Source organism: Betta splendens, chromosome 17 (assembly GCF_900634795.4).
Source record: "Betta splendens chromosome 17, fBetSpl5.4, whole genome shotgun sequence".
Classification (NCBI taxonomy): Eukaryota; Metazoa; Chordata; class Actinopteri; order Anabantiformes; family Osphronemidae; genus Betta; species Betta splendens.
The window spans coordinates 8,957,856-8,975,295 of record NC_040897.2 but is presented as its reverse complement, the minus strand read 5'-3'; the positions used below and the strand labels follow the sequence as shown (position 1 = coordinate 8,975,295).

At 40.3% G+C, this 17,440-nt stretch overlaps 1 protein-coding gene across 1 annotated transcript; it reads right to left on the bottom strand.

Annotated features, from left to right (window-relative positions):
• Positions 1–1,157: 1,157 nt before the first annotated feature.
• Positions 1,158–17,374, bottom strand: LOC114843978 (collagen alpha-5(IV) chain-like). The gene is made up of 52 exons (XM_029130939.3): positions 17,134–17,374; positions 16,136–16,189; positions 15,342–15,431; positions 15,106–15,150; positions 14,952–14,996; positions 14,808–14,870; positions 14,616–14,669; positions 14,466–14,492; positions 13,680–13,748; positions 13,519–13,581; positions 13,393–13,428; positions 12,970–13,014; positions 12,760–12,837; positions 12,236–12,289; positions 12,080–12,145; positions 11,518–11,562; positions 11,338–11,391; positions 11,203–11,244; positions 10,925–11,006; positions 10,751–10,786; positions 10,464–10,640; positions 10,288–10,377; positions 9,898–9,981; positions 9,737–9,807; positions 9,463–9,651; positions 9,188–9,359; positions 8,981–9,070; positions 8,765–8,872; positions 8,527–8,621; positions 7,940–8,090; positions 7,720–7,830; positions 7,426–7,590; positions 7,211–7,297; positions 6,950–7,090; positions 6,662–6,760; positions 6,462–6,557; positions 6,224–6,363; positions 5,953–6,079; positions 5,779–5,859; positions 5,579–5,677; positions 5,383–5,430; positions 4,876–5,058; positions 4,429–4,559; positions 4,175–4,247; positions 3,856–3,930; positions 3,627–3,752; positions 3,375–3,470; positions 2,869–3,078; positions 2,602–2,779; positions 2,381–2,495; positions 2,123–2,295; positions 1,158–1,985 (listed from the first exon to the last, which is right to left on the bottom strand). Exons 1-52 carry the CDS (start codon positions 17,203–17,205, stop codon positions 1,871–1,873), a joined length of 5,016 nt encoding a protein of 1,671 aa, XP_028986772.1. The 5' UTR covers positions 17,206–17,374; the 3' UTR covers positions 1,158–1,870.
• Positions 17,375–17,440: the final 66 nt, after the last annotated feature.

Below are 17,440 nucleotides of genomic sequence, written 5' to 3'. Positions count from 1 at the left end.
CAATCTAGTTGTATAAGTGAAGGTCACACTGACGCTGTCATTGCTGTGACTTGTAAAATGTGAAATACCCATTTTGTCTTCTTGTTTAAAAGCAAATCCGTGTAAGTGGAGTGTTACGTGGACTCGTAAAATAAAAAAATTATCAACGCTCAAGTGGAGGAAGCAATGATTTAACTAACCCTGCTGTACCATAAAGCTGGAACTATGGGTAGCCCAGAGACACAAGCATATAAAGGTCCACTTGCCATTTGTTACACCTGTGTGAGTTTGTGCTGTGTCTCTCTTTAATGGGATTTCTGCTGTTTAATTTGTATCTCGAAAGTGGAAAAGAACATTTGTCACAGGCTGTAATGAAGCTGTAATTGCAAAAGGTCTAAGTATGCAATTCATGTACATTAATGTTGTTCTCATACACCTGAAAATAAATGGTCAGACAAAATGCTATTGGAACAGAATATGTTGTATTTATATGTAGCCATGCTTATACAGCAGAGATATCAAATACTCAAAAAGGAGACAACCTTGAAGCGCATCAACCTTTCAACAAATTGCCATTCTAACCAAATTAGCGAAGTGTAGAAGTCTAATTTAGCTGCCTAAACAATTAATAAGTGCCCTGACTGAAGCAGAATAATCCTGTTAGGAAGGCTACGAAGAGCTAGCGTGTTTCTATCATGTCTGCGCCACACCATGTAAAGCTCATTTAATTCAAGGTGGCACTAAAGGAGATTCGATTCAAGAAGTGTCAGCTTGTTTTATCAGGACTTTCACATGTGTTAGAACTAACGTTTTAATGGGTTTAGGTTTTGCTCCAACGATGTGCTTGCAAGTTATGAATTCACTCGAGAGGCCTCAGCTCTTCTTCAGCTGCTACTGGTGCTTTACTTACATAATCTACGGGGTTGTTGGTTATTTTTGACTCTGAACAATCAATATGTTGGAATATCTGCATGCCAAAAAGAAGCAGCATTTCAAACTGTAACCTGCCTATGGACATGTTTGTACCTACTTTTAGCCATAAGGAGAATCTACGTCTATTGATTACAGTGTAGCAAATATGTTGACATTGCAAGAGGAAAAATATATATTAGGATTAACACACCATTTGTAATTTGTTTCCACAATATCCCCTTACGAGAAGACTTTCCTTGAGACGCATCAGCAGTTTGACGACAGTGTTGCCTCCCAACACTTCAATTAACACTGGAAAAAGTTTCAGGCAGCATGAGTCATAAAGCCGAATCTTATCCCTGCACCATTTAACATGCAGAAATTCAAAGAAATGCTTTTAGAGCGAGGGCATAAATGACTCAATATTTGCGCAAGTGAACACAGTGTAAGAACTCCAAAGCACAAGTGCCCCATTTACAGCTCGTTCCTCTCCGGACGTCATAGAAACATGTGTGTCATCGACTGCGTCCTAATATTTGCTTCATCGTTAAACTAGTGATAATAAAAGAAGCAGCAATGTCATCTTTATAAAAATGGTAATTATTTTTTAGTGGTTGCACTATTGTATATGCCAGGGGATTTGTTTTTGTTGTGTATTTGCACTAAAAAGAGTTTTGGGATAATGGAACACAAATTGAAACCAGTAACTAGGGAAATAACAATATTAGCAGAGCCCTGATCAAGTCAAAGCTGTGAAAGGGTTCTTGTAGTATCAATACCAGTAAAACAGCTGCACATTTACTAGACTTACACATATCTGGCAGCCTCATGTAATGGCTTGTTTTTATATCTACACTGAGCACAAAATCAGTTATTTGGTTTAAATATCAAATGACAATCTGACAGATAAAACTATAAATACATTCATCAAACAGATGTACACATTACAAACACAACAGACTGCTTTTATAATGCTGAATTAAACATCTCCGCGGCTTTCACTTGAGCCAGGAGGCCATCGTTTCCTGCAAACCCGACAACGGCTGATGACTGTTTGTAGAGAAGGTCCCTTTACTGTCTGAGGAACAGGTTTACTGTAGAAAAGAACAAAATAAAGATGAACACCTTACTATATCCTCAGTAGAATGGAGAACACGCCATAAAGTGATACAAATATACATTAAATTAAGCAGCAACACATTCTACAGAAAAATAGAAATGAACAGTTTACCTGAACATGTTGCTGTGGTTAACAGAGCCCAGCCAATAACTGTAGGAATCGGGGTAGTAGTTACAAGTCCCCTTGCCGTGGCACTCAATGAAGGGCACTTGGCGGAAACGCTCCAGACACGAACCAGGGGAAACCAGCGGCTGAGAGGAGCCTTCAGCACCAGCTCCCGTTTGCTAGAATGAATGGGAAACAATAATACAATGACTTTAGTGAAAAGTGAAAAATAAAAGAGTGAGGAAAAAAGGTTTTGGTTTTTACCATGACAAATGAGTATCCAGTCCATAGCGACTCCCAGTTTTGGGGACAATTAGGTGTCACGGTTGTCTGGCTGTGGATGGCTATTACATTGGTAGTAGCCTCACAAACCGAGCACCTAAGCCGCAAACAGATTCAACACTTGTGTTGTTCATAGTTGTTTTGAACAATAGATGGATAAATATTTAAGCGTGCATATCAGTGGGAATGTGCTACCTGCATACCTGCTGATGTAGGAGGCCAGTTCAACTCCTGTAATGGAAATCATGTTGCTAGGCATAGGCTTGTCAGTAGACAACCAGTAGGAGTAGTCATTACGTGAAGCATAGCGACAGGTCGTTTCTGTGTCACAGAACAGGAAAGGCATGGGGGAGAAACGAGGGAGGCAGCTTCCCATGGTGCCTGAGAGACAGATGTGTGTATTAGAACAATACAATGAATGTATCACTCCACAAAGTGATTCTGGTCGTGAACTTTTTTCAGAATCTCACCAAGGTCCTGGCCGTGTGCTCTCTCATTTCCATTGATGAAGAGGAAGGAGTATCCTGAGTAAATGAGGCTGGTGCCTTGAGGGCATTCGGGGACATAGACACTCTGACTGTGTCTAGCTACCAGAAAACTGTCAACAAACCCCGAAACAAGCCTGCCAGGCAAACCTTGAATACCTTTCCGGCCTGGATATCCAGGTGTCCCATTTGGACCTGTAGAGTTAAAATGTCAATAATAAACAAGAGCCAAATGCACTGTAAATTATTCAATTGTTCTTTTTCGGGATATTTTTGGTTTACGGTTAGAGTGAGTTTGGGTGGTGTACTACAGTAACAGGACTCACATGATTTTAAAATATCCCTAACTGGCATGCCACTGACATAATAGGGGTGTCTTAAACCCATTACTTAAACACTACTGCATATAGCTGAATCGATTTAACTGCTTCACTGCCCTTGTGATGTATGGACACACAAATGCACTTTTCAAGCACCACACATGCAAACACCTAGGAGTCCTGCTCGTCCTTTATCTCCTTTGTTTCCTGGAAATCCAATCAATCCAGTTGGGCTAGAACCTTGAGCTCCTTTAACACCTGGTGCACCTGGCAAAAAAAAATTCAGATTAGGCATAGTGTCACATTATTTTATGAGCATGTGAGCTAACTGAGCATTTAATTGAGCTACTGTTACTGTTACTGTACAGTAATGTAAATAGAGGTACATTCTGGATTAGACTGAGTTGAGATAAAATGTTTAACCTGGAACCCCTGGTGGTCCTGATGGTCCAGTGCTACCTGGGGCTCCCCGGTTGCCAGAGGGACCAAGAAAGCCAGGAGGTCCTGGTTCATATGAGAACCTGACAAATCCTGGTTGACCTGTGCGGCCTACATTTAAGAATTTGACAGGAATTATATGGATGTTATTTTCCACAAAACTGATATCTGTGCATCCAAGTCTGGTTTTCTGCAAATAGCACTAATGTCTTACCAGGTGGTCCAGGAGGGCCTTTGGCTCCAGGTGCACCAGGAAGTCCTGGGATGGTTCCTGGGTCTCCTCTGTCCCCTAAAACACATGGCAATAAAACAATTGTGAGGGCATTACCTATCATTACCACAGGAGAGACATTAAGTTATAGTACGTCCCATAAATTTTAGTTTTCTCTGTCCTCTTTGTATTTTATCTTACTTGTGAAAACATAAATCACTCTCGGAAAATTACTCTTTTGTGGTGACAAAATGCCTTTGTCTTATGATAAATTCTAATAGAGACTCCTAACCCATGGGCCATAATTGAAATGATAAATTACCAGCCGGCCCTTGGCTTCCATGACGGCCGGGATCCCCTCTTGGTCCTTGGTCTCCTGGTCTGCCTCTTTCACCCTGAGGAAGCAAATGAAACACTCAGCATTAGAGGTTCAAAACCTATATAACTGAACATTATGCAAGAAAAATTGTAAAAAAAAAATTCTAAAAAAGGGAAACAAGATGACCTCCGTAATTCATACAAATAGAATTTAGCGTTTTTGGACTTAAAGGTTAATCTTCCTGTAAGATCACATACAGGAGGTCCATGAGAGCCCGGTTCTCCACGGGATCCGCTATAGCCTGGGTTTCCTGTAGGACCTGGTTCTCCTCTATCTCCTTTTAATCCAGGCACAGTTGGACCTGGGGGACCAGGAAAGCCAGGGGGACCTAAAGGAACAACAAACCAAAGCCAATGTACCATGTAACAAAACAACTGCAACAGAAGATACATAATGTGCATAAATGAGTACAAGTAACCCTGAAGACAGAAGAAAAAATATGTAAAAATGTTTATGGCCCTAAAATTCTTTTTTTAGGACTGTTTGGATGACTGATATATCCCTCAACATCAGTTGAAATATTAGATCTGGTATTGTAAGTTGTATTACAACTTACCACTATGTAACATCATGCATGATTGATGATGCATCAGGCAGAGAAAAAACGTTTTTAAGTTTTTATTTGTGTAAAAACATTTTCTCACCTGGTCTTCCAACATTCCCAGGAGGGCCCCTGGCTCCTTTAGGCCCAGGGACACATTCTCCTGTATGTCCCGGTGGTCCTCTTGGACCAAAGACCCCAGATGGACCCGGAAATCCTTTGTCCCCAATCAATCCAGGACTGCCTGTTCCAGGAAAGCCAGGAGACCCAGGATCTCCAGGGGAACCTATAATACAGGAAGAAACATATGTACAGATTAGTATCAGTGAGTGGGATTTGGGGACTTTGGGTGATGAAGGCTTTTGAACCTGAACCATATTTTTTTTTATTTTTGGTCACTCTACAATGATATGAACATCTATCTTCACAGTGGGGCCAATAGTTTGTGATCCTCCAGGCTCATGTTGCTTAATATTAAATCAATAAGTTTATGACATGCCTTAGATATGCACACAATTAAATATGATTTATTAGATATTTTGGGCTAACACTATTATGTAAATTCATGCTGTGCTATTTACATGAAAATTATAATTAACTACTGACTCACCTGGCTGACCAGTGTCACCCCGCCTTCCTGTTTTCCCATCAACTAGTGCTATATAGAAGAGATTTAACAAAAAGTGTAAGAATAGATGGGTTCTGGGTGTAGTTTAAAAAAGCTAAAACTTGCAAGTACAAACTAACTATTCTTATACTGTTATGAACAATAGCTCAAAGCAGACACAAATGAATATTATTCTTACCAGTGTCCCCCTTTTCCCCTGGTAATCCAGGGATCCCATCTTTACCCTGGTTTCCTTTAGGCCCTACAGTACCACTGACACCTGGTGGCCCAGGGTCACCTAAATGAAGAGACGCATTTAAAAGTGACATCTTTTCTACAGTGTGAATACATATATAAATATGTTTATATACTGTATAATAAAAGCAGTTTCTGATTTGCCTGGATGTCCAATAGGTCCCCGATGTCCTTTGCCTCCTGGAGGTCCGTTTGATCCTATAGGCCCCTGATAGCCTGGCAAGCCTGCAACAGCACAGAGGTGAGGGTGGACAGATTAATAAAGTTTTCAAAAAAGTACAACTCATCAAAAAAATCAAAATCTTTGTGATGCATAACCATTTTCCCCAGGAGGTCCTTTGTTTCCTTTTGATCCATGGTTTCCTGGTTGGCCAAGCAGTCCACTTAAGCCAGGTTCTCCTTTCTGGCCTTTCATTATATGAGTATTAATTGAACCCTTCTCACCCTGGATACCAGAAAAGGAAGAAACAAAAGACAAGGTGAATATTTTATTAAAACCTTTATTACTGAATTGTTTTCTTTGTCAATCTATTCGAGTAATTTATTAAATTACATTTTACTGCATGTTACAAAAACAATCAGCTCTCACCTTTTGACCATGTGGTCCAGGTGGTCCATATCTGTAGTCGTCTGGTTCTCCTTTGTGTCCTTTGTAACCCTTTAAACCTGGTGCGCCATTTGGACCTGGCTCTCCAGGGACTCCTGGATTTCCTTTTAGTCCTTTCGGACCTGTATAATTAAAAGTAAAGAAGTTTCATTAGGTAACATGTTCTTTTCTTTGGATGCTGATGTTCAGTATTAACTATAATATAGAGCATAGGTCTTACCAAGAGGCCCTATTACTCCTGGGTCTCCTGGAGCTCCATCAGGTCCTTGGCTACCTTTTGATAAAGGATCATCTCTACCGGGATCACCCGGGGCACCTGGTCATACACATGTTAATACATTTTTACTCTTTATAATAATACAGAAATATTAATAAGGTACTTAAATATTTACTGTATGAGTAGGAAAGCAAATTGCAAACCTCTTAATCCTGGAGACCCAGGCACTCCCCCTTGTCCTCTCTGTCCTTTTGAGCCAGTGCTTCCAGTTTCTCCTGGAGGACCACCTAGACCAGGGTAACCTTAGACAGTACAAATAGAGTTTCAAGTTATATCATAAGCTATGTGGTAATATAGCAGAAACACATGTTGGTGAGGATTCTCTTCAACAAGTGACATGTGTGCTGACAAATGTCTCCTATAATATGAATCAGAACTTACCTATAACTGTAAATAACAATTGGACTCTAATAATTTAGTGTGAAGCCCACCTGTATCACCAGCTTCCCCTGGGGGACCTATAAGATCAGCTGGTGGTGTTGGTGAACGTCCTTTAGGACCTTTGGGACCTAGGTCACCTTGTATTCCTGATGGACCCTGGGGCCCTCTGGCTCCATCTGGTCCCTGGGAACCTGTAAGCAATCATGGGGGCATTTACCGCACAGTACTGCTCCAGCTCCAGTGAATTATCAACAGTAGATGAAAACCTACACATTTTATTGTATTGTATTGTGTTTGCATTAGTCTGTTACCTATTTGTCCTGGTGGTCCCATGATTCCAGGCAACCCTTCTGGTCCATATCCTGGTAGGCCATCTGGCCCTGGGTCTCCTTTTAACCCTAAAGAAATCCAAGTACAACTTTAAAAAAATGTTTGTATCTATTCTAACTATTCTAAAAAGACAAACAGTGAATTGTCTGTATGTTGTCATTAAATCCAAATTAATGATAGTGATCTAATGTCACACCTGGTAGACCAGGGAGGCCATTTTGTCCCTTGATGCCCTTTTGTCCAGAAATTCCACTTAGACCTGGGATTGATGGTCCAAGGAAACCAGGCTCACCTGGGGGACCAGGACGACCAAACCCTGGCCCACCAACATTTCCTTTCTCTCCAGGGGAGCCATTCGGTCCTGCAGAGGTGGACCAGACATGGAACAAAGTGGGGGGCAGGTAGAGGTATACAATAGATGGTGAAAATAACTGCTTTAATCTATTAACCTCTTTAGTTTGCTTTAACAGTAAAGAATATATACACAGACCTGGATGTCCCGAATAGCCATCTGGTCCTGGTGGTCCCATTGGTCCAGGTAAACCCATACATAAATCTTTGGTACCAGGTAGTCCTGGGGGTCCTTGGAATCCTTTATTTCCTATATGTTACACAGAATACATGTTTGCATGAATATCCCTAGTACTGTTGTTTTTGGTTGAACTATTCATATTTAGCTAATTCTTGCGAATTTCTGTTTATGTGAATACCTTTTTCTCCTGGAAAACCAGGATTGCCAGTAAGTCCTGGGACCCCAGGTAGACCAGGGGACCCTGGATCTCCCATAGGCCCCTGAATGCCAGTTTCACCTGGAAGCCCAGGAAGGCCTGGGGGGCCAGGATATCCAAGGCCGCTTTCACCCTAAAAAGCAAAGTTGTACCACTTATTCAGGACTTTGCTTTAGTACTGCTAAAAGAACCACAAAAACAAAAGGTTTTTTTTGAAACCACATTTTCTACCCCTACTTTCCACAAGGGGCAGCAGTTATACAGTCTACTGGCTACTGGAAAAAAAAAAAACATTTAATCTGACCGTCAGTGGAGCACTCAATACTGATTCATTCCCAGCTTCTCTGTCCAGTCAGTACAAGTGGACAGTTGGTTTTACTTTTATTTTACGCATGTACACACACACACACACACACACACACACACACACACACACACACACACACACACACACACACACACACACACACACACACACACACACACACACACACACACACACACACACTTATATATATGTGGTAGACCTTTGGTGTAGGAAATTAGGAGATTTTGTGTGTATCTCTAACCTGAGGTCCAGGGAGACCAGGAAGGCCTGGTGTGCCTGGTTGACCAGGAAGACCTCTGCCTGGAAGGCCTGGGAGCCCTGGCTGCCCTTTGTCACCTAAAAACCCACACATACATACATGACACTCCCTAATCTATACAGAGGTATCGTAACAACATCTAAATTAACTTAATGTACAAAATATGCTTTAAGAATTTTAATTTAGCCCCAGGCTACAAAACTCTCAACACTTAGGTTACCTTTAGGTCCTGGGATTCCTAAACTTCCAGGCCATGACACATCACCTCTTTCTCCTTTTTCTCCTGCTAAACCTGGTGATCCTGGTGGTCCCGAGGTTCCTTGATCCCCTGGATGGTTGTTTGTTATTTATTGTATGATGCATCTATCAATCAATCCATATAAATAATACAGACATATAGTACATCATAATGATTCACTCACATAAATCTGCTTACCTGGGATTCCAGGAGAACCAGGTTGACCTTTAAACCCTGGTGGTCCAGGAAATCCTTTGCCATGAATATGGCCAGGTTCTCCTTTTGGACCTACAGTAGTAGTTAGAGATGAAGACATGAGGCAGTTCAAAAATATAAACTGGCTACTAGTCACTGTTTCTTTAGTCATAGATATTTTGTCATAATGATAATGTTAAAAATATTTACCTGGAATTCCAGGCTGTCCAGGCAACCCAGGAACCCCAGAATCCCCCTTAATTCCTTCAAGTCCAAGAGGCCCATATCCCACTCTCCCAGGCTCCCCAACTGGTCCTGGACTGCCTGCAGGCCCTGGTTGACCCCTAAAACCCTTGTCTCCATCATGCCCTGGAAAGAGATTCTGGAGACCAAATAAAAACTGTTGAGAATCACCAAATATTGCCAGATACAGTAGAAACAACTCAGTTGTTGTTGTATGTTAATGCTTGTGAAATCCTCCTCACCGTATCCCCTGGAAAGCCTTGATTGCCTTTGTGCCCTGGTAACCCAGGAGACCCAGGGTAGCCATCTGCACCAGGCCTGCCAGGTATTCCTGGGCTTCCCCTTTCTCCCTTTATCCCATGGTTGCTATAATGATATGGATCTCCCTTTTGTCCTGGAGGGCCTTGTAATCCTGTTTCACCAAGAGGACCCTTTATGGAAGTCAATTTTTATTTACTACTAATTGTAAAGTTTAAACTCAAACAAAAACTAAATTTTAAAGATATTTTTCCTTACTGGTCTTCCAAGTAGACCTCTAGGTCCTGGAAAGCCTGGATCACCTTTAGGTCCTGGTCCTTGATTGTAACCTGAGCAACAGACATACATTGAGGGTCTATGCTAGATTTTATTCTCCCAAAAGGTAGAAATAGCAGATTAAATTCAGAACACAGATTTACCAGGGCTGCCAGGTGGACCAGGTGGGCCAGGTGGTCCTGTGGGTCCTTGTCCAGTGCACTCATTACAGGGCTCCCCTTTCTGTCCTGCATGGAGAAATGAGTCCTGTTTTATTATGCTGTAAGGTCTTGTTAAATTCCTCTTCTCTGACTCTTTAGAGCCTAAACTACTCAATAACTATTTTTTACCGAAAATGTCAGAAAAGATTAATAAAATATGAAATACAGTATATAACCACAAACAGTCATTCAGCATGTCAATATTACTACTTTATACTACTACTACAGTACTGCTACTTTATAGTACTATAGAAAACAAAACATGAAGTGATGTCACACTAATGTGAAACCAAAGAAATTTGAACTAATTATTTGTCAATAATCATTTCTCACCTTTGATTCCAATTAGCCCGTCATATCCTTGTGGTCCAGCAATACCGCTCATGCCCTTTATTCCTGGGGGGGCCTTGGTGATTCTGTTGGCTACAAGCAACACCAACAACACTCACAGCTTCTTCTAAAATTAAACAAACCAAAAAAAGTAAAACTAATATTATGTTAACATATACTTCTGTCTCCTGGTGGTCCAGGTTCTCCTATGTCCCCAGATGGCCCTTGATCACCAGGATCACCAGCTGGACCAGGACGTCCAACATTTACACTCCCAGGATCTCCAGGATCTCCTTTGGGGCCTGGGAAGCCACTGGGACCTTGTGGGCCTGGCAGGAAAAATCCAGTCGCATGGCCTGTGAAAAGTGAAGTTAGTGACCAATACAATTAGATAGGAGAAATTTAAAAGCAAGACTTTGTTTTAAATGTGCATATGTGACAGGCAGAGAGACAGATGAACAGAGACCTGGAAGTCCAGCAGGTCCGGGAAACCCCACAACACCTACGAAAAAAAAATTGTTTTATAGGTGAACAAAAGAATAAATATAAAATGAATAAATAAATGAATAAGAGTGGTGAATAGAGTGGTGTTAAGGTCACCATAAATTAGCCTTCTTATTATTACTTTTTGTATATTTACCTTGAGGGCCAGGAGGTCCCGGTAGACCTGGGCTACCAGGTTCTCCACGAAATCCTTTGAGTGGCTCATGCACAAACCCTATCTATAAAAAAAGACCTATTTTGTTAAAAATTTACAATTGTGCAGCAAGGATATAAAACAAATTCCTGTACTGTAGAGGGCATACTGACAGCACCATTTCAAATTTCATTCAATTACTGTACAGTGCTAGTTAGACTTACTGGATGTCCCTAGGTTAAAAAATGGAGGAAATAAATTGATAATAATTATGAATTTACCGATCCAGGTGAACCAGGCAAACCTCTATTTCCCTTTTCCCCCTTAAAATCAAAGTAAGCAAACAAAGTATTTTATTTGTATATCACGGCACCAAGACAATTACATATTGCATTTGGCAGTAAGCGATTGCCAACCTTGTCTCCAGGTGTGCCCTGATACCCTGTTGCACCTGTAGGGCCAGGCCTTCCCTAAAGAAAACTGTACTGCATTAATACTGTAAGTATTCGATGTGTTCACTTAGTGCATTATAAACACACATCATCATGATTTTGCACACTACTTATGTATACACTTATAGCACTCAATAGCAGTACCCTGTGTCCAGGTTCTCCAAGATCACCATCCTTTCCTGGCTTTCCCTGTAAAGACAAGAATATTAGACAATAAAGGCATTTTTGTGTTTCATTCAGTTACATTCTAACTAGTCCTTGTTTCATAACTAGTCACAGCTCTGTGCTGCCCAGTCATGCAGCCAGTTTTGGTCGACTACTAGTAAATTCCCTCATTCTGTACACACCAACATCACAGTCTTTTGCCTACGCTGTCCAGTTGTCTTTTGCCTGCATGATGTTTAGTAAACTAATGTATTTTTTGCCTTGTCATGTTATCTAAAGTATTTGACTTAACATACATCAAAGATAAACCACTGATGACTGTCCCTGTCTCTGAGACTTGGGTTAAACGATCCTTCTCTGACGTTTTAGTAGGATCTTCTACACGTTAACATGAACAAAAGAATCACAATGGTTATGTTAGACATGCATATCACAATGCCAGACAGACTACACAGTCCTAGGTATGTAATGTTACATCACTGCCCTCTGCTGATCAGCCTCAGAGTCTCTCTGGAACATAAGTCAAAGACTTATACAGTACCTCTTGGCCCACAGATCCTTGGTCTCCTTTTTCTCCTTTGAAGTAATAACCATCAAACGTGTCTCCCTAAGGACAGATCAAGAATCTGTGAGATAAACAAAACATAAACATGCAGAAACAGTTTCAAAATGTGATTACATTTTTAGAGAAACGTACTGGTTCACCCTTGCACCCTTTTTCTCCCGCATTTCCTTTGTCTCCTTTTGTGCCCTAAATAAGAAACACACGTTGACTTAATGTGGGAATGAATCATCCAAAAACCTTCAGTAATGGGGTCAAATGAACTTTAAAAGCAACGATAGCTCGGGACACCAAGCATCATTAAAGAAATTCTTCTGAAGTTCTTCTCTCAACTCAGTCTGCTTTACTTTGTTTAATGCTTTCATTTTCAAAATGCACTTTTTATCCAGCCAATGATTTGGCAATTGGCATAAGCCCGCTGTTCAATTAGCCACTGAAAAATTTGGATAAAATCCCAGCTACCAAAGTGCAATATCGCTGGGCTTGACTCAAATTTTAATGCGCGAAACACATTAAATGGGGTTCACTATGCATCATTCCTGAAGTTTCAACACCAGACAAACTGATTGGATAATTTAAACAGAACATAAACCTGTATATAATGATCCATGGTTACATCACATGTATTACTTTACTTTCACTCTGTTGTGTTGCTGTACCTTTAACACTTGAGACCCACTTAAAAACTCTTTAACACGACCTGGAGGGCCCGGTGGGCCTCGTGGTCCTTGGTTCCCCTACGTCAAACATATTAATATTAATTTAACCATGTTATTGTCATTCAACAGAAAGATTCAAAGAAAATGAATAAAATTGCGTGCTATAAATTTAATATACATAACTAATATTTTATGAAACAAAGCAAATACCTTTGGTCCACGAGGTCCCGGCATTCCACCTATGCCTTCTTGACCCTGCACAATGCAATAACATTTGTTGTTTGTTTGTTTAACTACCAGGTCTCCCTTCTTGTTTTTCCCACAGATCCATCCTATGCTTATGACTTTCATTGCTGTCAACTAATACTAGTGAGAACAAAACATTCCCTCATTCTCATCTTTAACCGACCAAGCTGGGAAACTGTAGCAGATCTCAATGTTCACATGGATTTCCAAAATACTGCCCTCGGAATACTGATAAACACGTGTTGTGACTGGATAGAAAGCAGCAGCCAGAACGTTTACACTATCCCAGGTGTCTGCTGAGCTAAAACAAGGACCTGTGCCATGCTACTGACTTATATACTTTTTCAGAAACTACACCCAGACATTCCCAAACTTATGTTAAATTACCTTAGATCCTTGTGCACCTGCACGGCCGATCAACCCCTGTTCATGAAAAACGCAGTGCTATCAGGCCCTTACATATGCATCAATACTTCTCTATCTGTACTGATCTGCACTAGCAATTTTACTCACAAATGATCCTCTAGGTCCAGGATCCCCTGGAGGTCCAGGATCCCCTGCAAAACCTTGAAGTCCCTTAAATAAAGAGAAGGGTAATTCATCCAAACAGCTTTTGACACTCATGGAAAATGCTTTGGAAAACAAACTATCAATCCAAATTATTAAATAATTACCAGCTCGCCTTTCCTCCCCGGAAGCCCCTTTGGTCCTGGCATTGGATCCACTAATACCAAAGAATCCCCCTGCAAAATGTTGGATGTTTATTTTAATACAAAATGAATCTAACAAATAGATACTTATTGGTTGGTCTTCACTGTGTATGTAAAACAGCTTGTACAACCTAAGCAGTGCATCAGTGGCTGGGCCTGTTTTCTTTAATATTCAAGTGATGGGTTGGAAGCTGACTTAAAGGATTCTGTCTAGATGCTGTGTCACCAATACTAGACTCTAATAGATGTCAAGTACACAGATTTAGTGTCATGACTTGCAAGTCACATGGCTCTCTATTCACAGTTTCCATCACAGGCAGATAGTCTTACCTAAGGTTTATTGCCTTGGCTAAAAGATGTTTTTGCCAACCACATAAATGCAAATGCAATTTGCATTTTTTTTGATATGTAGCTCCACAAGGTCAATAATGTAAACTCTCATGACACCTAATGCTAGTATTGTACTTCTGTGCATGCAATCAAAGATTCATTGTTCCCAGTTGTGTTGGTCTTGACAATTAGTTTCACAAATCGACTTGCTGTTGCAGATAAAATGAAAGAACAGACAAAACCTTTAAAGAAGTTATGGGTCCCTCATGAACTTGGTATAATATAAGCTTTGGGATCTTGAGGGTCAGTTGCAGCATCATCAGTTTTTTTTCCTGCTAATAGACTTCTTAAGGGGAGTAACTGCATCTTCACCCTAACTAAAAAGCCCCATGAGGTAAAGTAGACTTTACATTTTATTACCTTAGGTCCAGGCGGTCCTGGAGCTCCCTGTAATAGAGAAAAAGTACGAAAAGTAAACACAAGACACACACATTTTTATGGATAATTATACAATGAAAGATTGAAGTTGTCAGATGCAGACAAGACATTTTCCTAAATGTGGATTCTTACTGGTTGTCCATCTAAACCATGGGCACCGGGAACACCAGGAAGTCCATCTTCTCCCTAAACAAAGGTGTGATGTTTACATAGGTATTACACACAGAGCATAAAACCATTTAAAAATGAAAGTCTTTGTTTTTTATCATACTAATGAGTTAAAACAGCTTTTAATATCACAATGACTATTTAATATGTAATCACATCTGTTCCATTGCATCCTGGGGCCCCAGGGGGTCCTGGAGGTCCTTGTAAACCTGGAACACCCTGGTAGAGACACCAGACATCAATTCAAACATCAGCAGACCTTTGCTAACTTTTTATATAGTAACACAAATGTGAGCTCACCGGTAAACCATGAGACCCAGCAAATCCTTCTTTTCCATCAGGGCCCTGCAATGACAAAAAACACACATAAGTAATTTTAATGATAACAAACTCACTCTGACTTAGGGTAAACACACTACAACACCAAAACACACACAAACTCAAATTGTATTACCGGGTTGCCTTTTGGTCCTGCAGGCCCATCAGGCCCAGTGTTGCCCTGTCAAAGAAAGGAAACTACAATTAATCTTAGGAAGCCAGTAAGACATGGTATAAGCACGATTTGTCTAGGAACACAACAGAAAGTGTAATTCATCACAGTCCGCACGCTATTAGTCAATGTTGCCCTCTCACATCACATTTTGGATGTACAGAGTAGAAGACTGAGGCAACTGCAAGGGGCAAGCTGACCTTTGGGCCTATGGGCCCAGCGTGGCCAGCTGATCCTGGACGACCTTGTGGTCCTGGGGGGCCTGGTTCGCCTGGAAAACCTTTGTCTCCCTGTGTTTTTGTAAGACACAGAGCAAAAGTAGATGGACTAAATGCAACAATAGACTTATTCATTGCATAATTTCTGTTTGATAAATCACTTTCATGAATGTTAGGTTAAAACAACTGAACATTTAGGTACTACACTGGGACTAATTAGCAAAATGCTTCTAACTGTAGCATGACTCCATTCATTTTAATTGTTTCCCCTTGAGACTGAGCCCGCATACTGCAGCTCCTCCCATATTCTTATACAGTACCACCTCATCCTATTCTTAAAATCTGTGTTCAAAGTACATTTATGATCTGGCCCTGCACATGCAGCTTCACATGCTCTTATGACAATGACAGAAAACTTTACTATATAATGAGTAAAATTAATAATGAACGCTAATATCAGTGTCAAAATCAGTCCGATTAATTAATGTGTGGTGTGTGCAAACTAACTTACCTAATAAAGTAAGTAAAATAATTTTGTATTTATTTTATTTATATTATTTTAATTTTATTATTTATATATTTTTAGCATTTTGTATGTAAAGAATTTACATACAAAAGTAAAGTTTTTACAGAAACTGACACTATAGTACATATCACATTCTTGCTGTGTAATGCACCTGTAGGAGATGAAGCACACTAATGAGTCAAAAATTTAAATAGCAGTTTTTAAATGGAAAAACATTAAATTAATTTAGATTAACATATGACTCACTCACCCTGCTGCCTTTTACTCCTGGACAGTGGCATCTTGACTTCCCACTGCAGACACACTAAAAAACACATTTATACTTGTATATGTTTCAGATTAAATGATTAGATTAGATGATTTACCATCTTCCTTTAGCTTGGGAATCACAGACAGTCACTAAAACTCAATAATAACATTCTAAATAGTTTCACTTTCACTTACTGTAGTGACCAGTGACTTTTCTCCAGGAGAATACAGTACCTGGTGCAACTCATGAAGGAATCTACATAACTGCAGTGTTAATGGCCAACGATTGCTGTGTATCCGTTTTCTTCCTCCATTAGTTAATATGCATTGTAGGGTTGTAAAGTTACTGATGCTAATGAAACTGAGCCATAAAACTTCTTATATCTATGTTTCTATGACATAATATCTTCTTGTCATGTTGTCACTGGTAAACCACATACAGTTAAAGCCCATCCTTCCTTTACTGATTTGTTATTGTCATATACTGTACAATCTATTTCACGTCTAATGAAAAGGCCCACCAGCATGCCTCACTCAAGAGTACTGTACACACAGACCTAAATGTACAAACAGACCCTAAGCAAGATGCTTTCATATAAGCACAGATGCTGCAATTACAAACAGACCACGGTGTGTATAACAACATTATTGCAGTGAGGACTGAGTGGCTTCCACAATGTACACAACAGTGAACACATGTAAAGCAAAGAAAACAAAACAGCATCTTCAACTATAAACAGTGATACAGGATTTATAAAGGAGAAAAATTAATGATGAGATTTTATTAGCATTAATACAATGACACACTAATAGCAGAAGTAGTTCAAACCTAAATCAATTAACATATATGTGGTATAATAGCTAACCCAGACTCAACACAGGGGTCCTGACAGGATCATTAATAAGACTGTGTCAGATGTGTCTGCACTATAAAATATAAGATTTTAGCTGATCTTTCTACAGTGTTTTGTCAGTATGGTAAATAATTAAACATCTTACATTTTTGGCTCCAGTGCCCATCAGCATCACCGCAAGCAGGATGAGAGGAACTATAGCCGCTGGCCTTCCCATGACTGCTGCTGCCCCAGTGACATCCACAAGCTCAGCTGTAACCACAGAAACTCTACAGGGGGTGAATGCCTTTTTGGGCCGCCTCTCCTGCAGCCAGCCGCCACACTCAACCGATCCACACTATCGCTGATGTTTGGTCGTTCGGCTTCGTTTATTGGAGCTCCCCAGTGGTAAATGAGTCACCAAAAAAGAGCACAGTCCACAGACAGATGTTTAACCTGACCCTGAAGAGGTA